The 1,845-nt window shown below is 47.9% G+C and overlaps 1 protein-coding gene across 1 annotated transcript; it reads right to left on the bottom strand.

The window, feature by feature from the left end:
- Window positions 1-539: 539 nt before the first annotated feature.
- On the bottom strand, window positions 540-1,082 carry LOC109785916 (putative invertase inhibitor). The gene has a single exon (XM_073507390.1). It carries the CDS (start codon window positions 1,080-1,082, stop codon window positions 540-542), a length of 543 nt encoding a protein of 180 aa, XP_073363491.1.
- Window positions 1,083-1,845: the final 763 nt, after the last annotated feature.

A 1,845-nucleotide genomic window follows, 5' to 3' on the forward strand; every position in this document is an offset into this window, starting at 1 on the left:
GACGAGGAGTAGAAATAGAAGAGAGGCGGGCCGTACGTGGGCAGGCAGCGAGGGAGCAAGGCTTTGCCGATCGATTCGCCGGGACTTTTTTTTTTAATTTCTTCTGCTGGGAGAGACGAGAGATTGCAGTTGACAAGATTAATTAATTAAGAAGGGAAAACGAAGGAAGAATCGAAAAATGAATTGAGTAGGCGTCATGTTGACCTCACGTACGCCCCGTGCCTGTTTGTTTTGCGGTAGCGCGCGGCCGGTCTGGTGTGGCGGCGCGCGTGAGGAGGTCTAATTTAAGGATGTATGCAACGAGGAAAGGAATAAACTGACGGAAAGAGTAACAGTAACCCGAGCGTAGGTTGCGGGAGCAGTTACAAAGCACTTGATTAGCGGCAACAAGATCTTTTTTTTCTGCGGGGTAGCGGCAACAAGATCGATCGTACGTCCTGCTTCTAACTAATCCAGTGGCCAATGATTAGTCTGATACACGATCAGATTACTAGTGTTACCTACCTGAAAGACAATTCGCTTCTAATCAAGCTACCTACCTATAACGAGTGCGTTACAGCCATCGCGATGTACACCTCCTTAGTGAACTCGGCGTCCTCGGCGACGGGCGGCGACTTCAGGCCCATCTCCCCGAACCCGGTCTCGCAGGTCTCGGGGGCGTCGAACGCGCCGGTGAGGTACATCTCCGCGTCAAATTTGACTTCCGGTGTGCCCGCCTCGACGCCTTTAGCCGCAGCATCGAGCTCGTCCACGGCTGTCGAGTACAATTGGCCGCAGATGTCGAGGCCCATCTGGATGACCTTGTCCTTCTCCGAGGCCCTGAGGGCGTGGATGCGCTTGACCATGCTCTTGGCTGCCGCTCTTCTGTTGAGCTTCGACGCGATGACGGCCAAGCCACGCTTGTCGGCGGTGGCGCTGCCCTTGCTGGCCTCGAAAAACTTGATGCAGTAGTTGTAGCCGATGCTCCTTTCCTTGCCGGCGGCGATGGATTTGCACGTGTCTTCTAGTACAACGGAAGCGCCGCTGGACGAGGAGAGGAGGAAGAGGAGGACCAGGCAGGGGACAGCTCGTGAAGGCCCCATGGTTTTCGATGTAGCTGGCACTACTATATACTGCATGTACTACAAGACAGTCATCGAGATATTCAGACTTGGCATGAACAACAGAAAAACAGAGACAAAAATGGCAGGGTTAAATAACTGTAATTTTTTGCTATAAATAGGAGCATAATCTATTTACTTCCAGAAAGAAGTAGGGATTTGCTTGTTTAAGAAGAGAAACTTCTCCAGCTTAACCTAGGCCTTTGAACCGAGCTGGGCTATACCTGTGTGCGTACAAGAGTAGCCCAAAGCATATCTACGAGTCACACTGTTGCACATTTTTCATAGGTACTTTAGCTACTGAACACAGAGTGTTGGAGATTTTTAGTGGGGATGAAAACGGCATGGCCAGAAAATAGACATAAAACTGAACAACAAGCATATATGGCATTGTTTTATATGATACATGGTTTTTAAGATGTGAATTTTCCAAAACGCTATGTTTTACAGAAATCTGGGAAAACATAGACTAACATTATCATGCCTATTTGAGCAGAACAATCAGTGGCTAGGCAATTTTATTAATTTGTGCAAGTGGCATATAGTAGATGCAACACCGAACAGAAAACACATAGGACTTGCATTTGCATCCATAAGAGCTACTGATGAATTTACGTTGATTTACAAAAAAGCTACAGAGCACAGATCTTCACAGACTTGGCATAAAAAAACAGAAAAACATAGATAAAAAGGGTGATTCGGGATTCGATCCCAGCACCACCTGAATTGTGCGTCGGCTGATGAC

The sequence above is a fragment of the Aegilops tauschii genome, chromosome 2, assembly GCF_002575655.3.
Source record: "Aegilops tauschii subsp. strangulata cultivar AL8/78 chromosome 2, Aet v6.0, whole genome shotgun sequence".
In the NCBI taxonomy this organism is placed as follows: Eukaryota; Viridiplantae; Streptophyta; class Magnoliopsida; order Poales; family Poaceae; genus Aegilops; species Aegilops tauschii.

Bases quoted from the DNA above. Each gene is read 5' to 3' on its own strand.
- LOC109785916 (XM_073507390.1), bottom strand. From the start codon at position 1,082: ATGGGGCCTTCACGAGCTGTCCCCTGCCTGGTCCTCCTCTTCCTCCTC.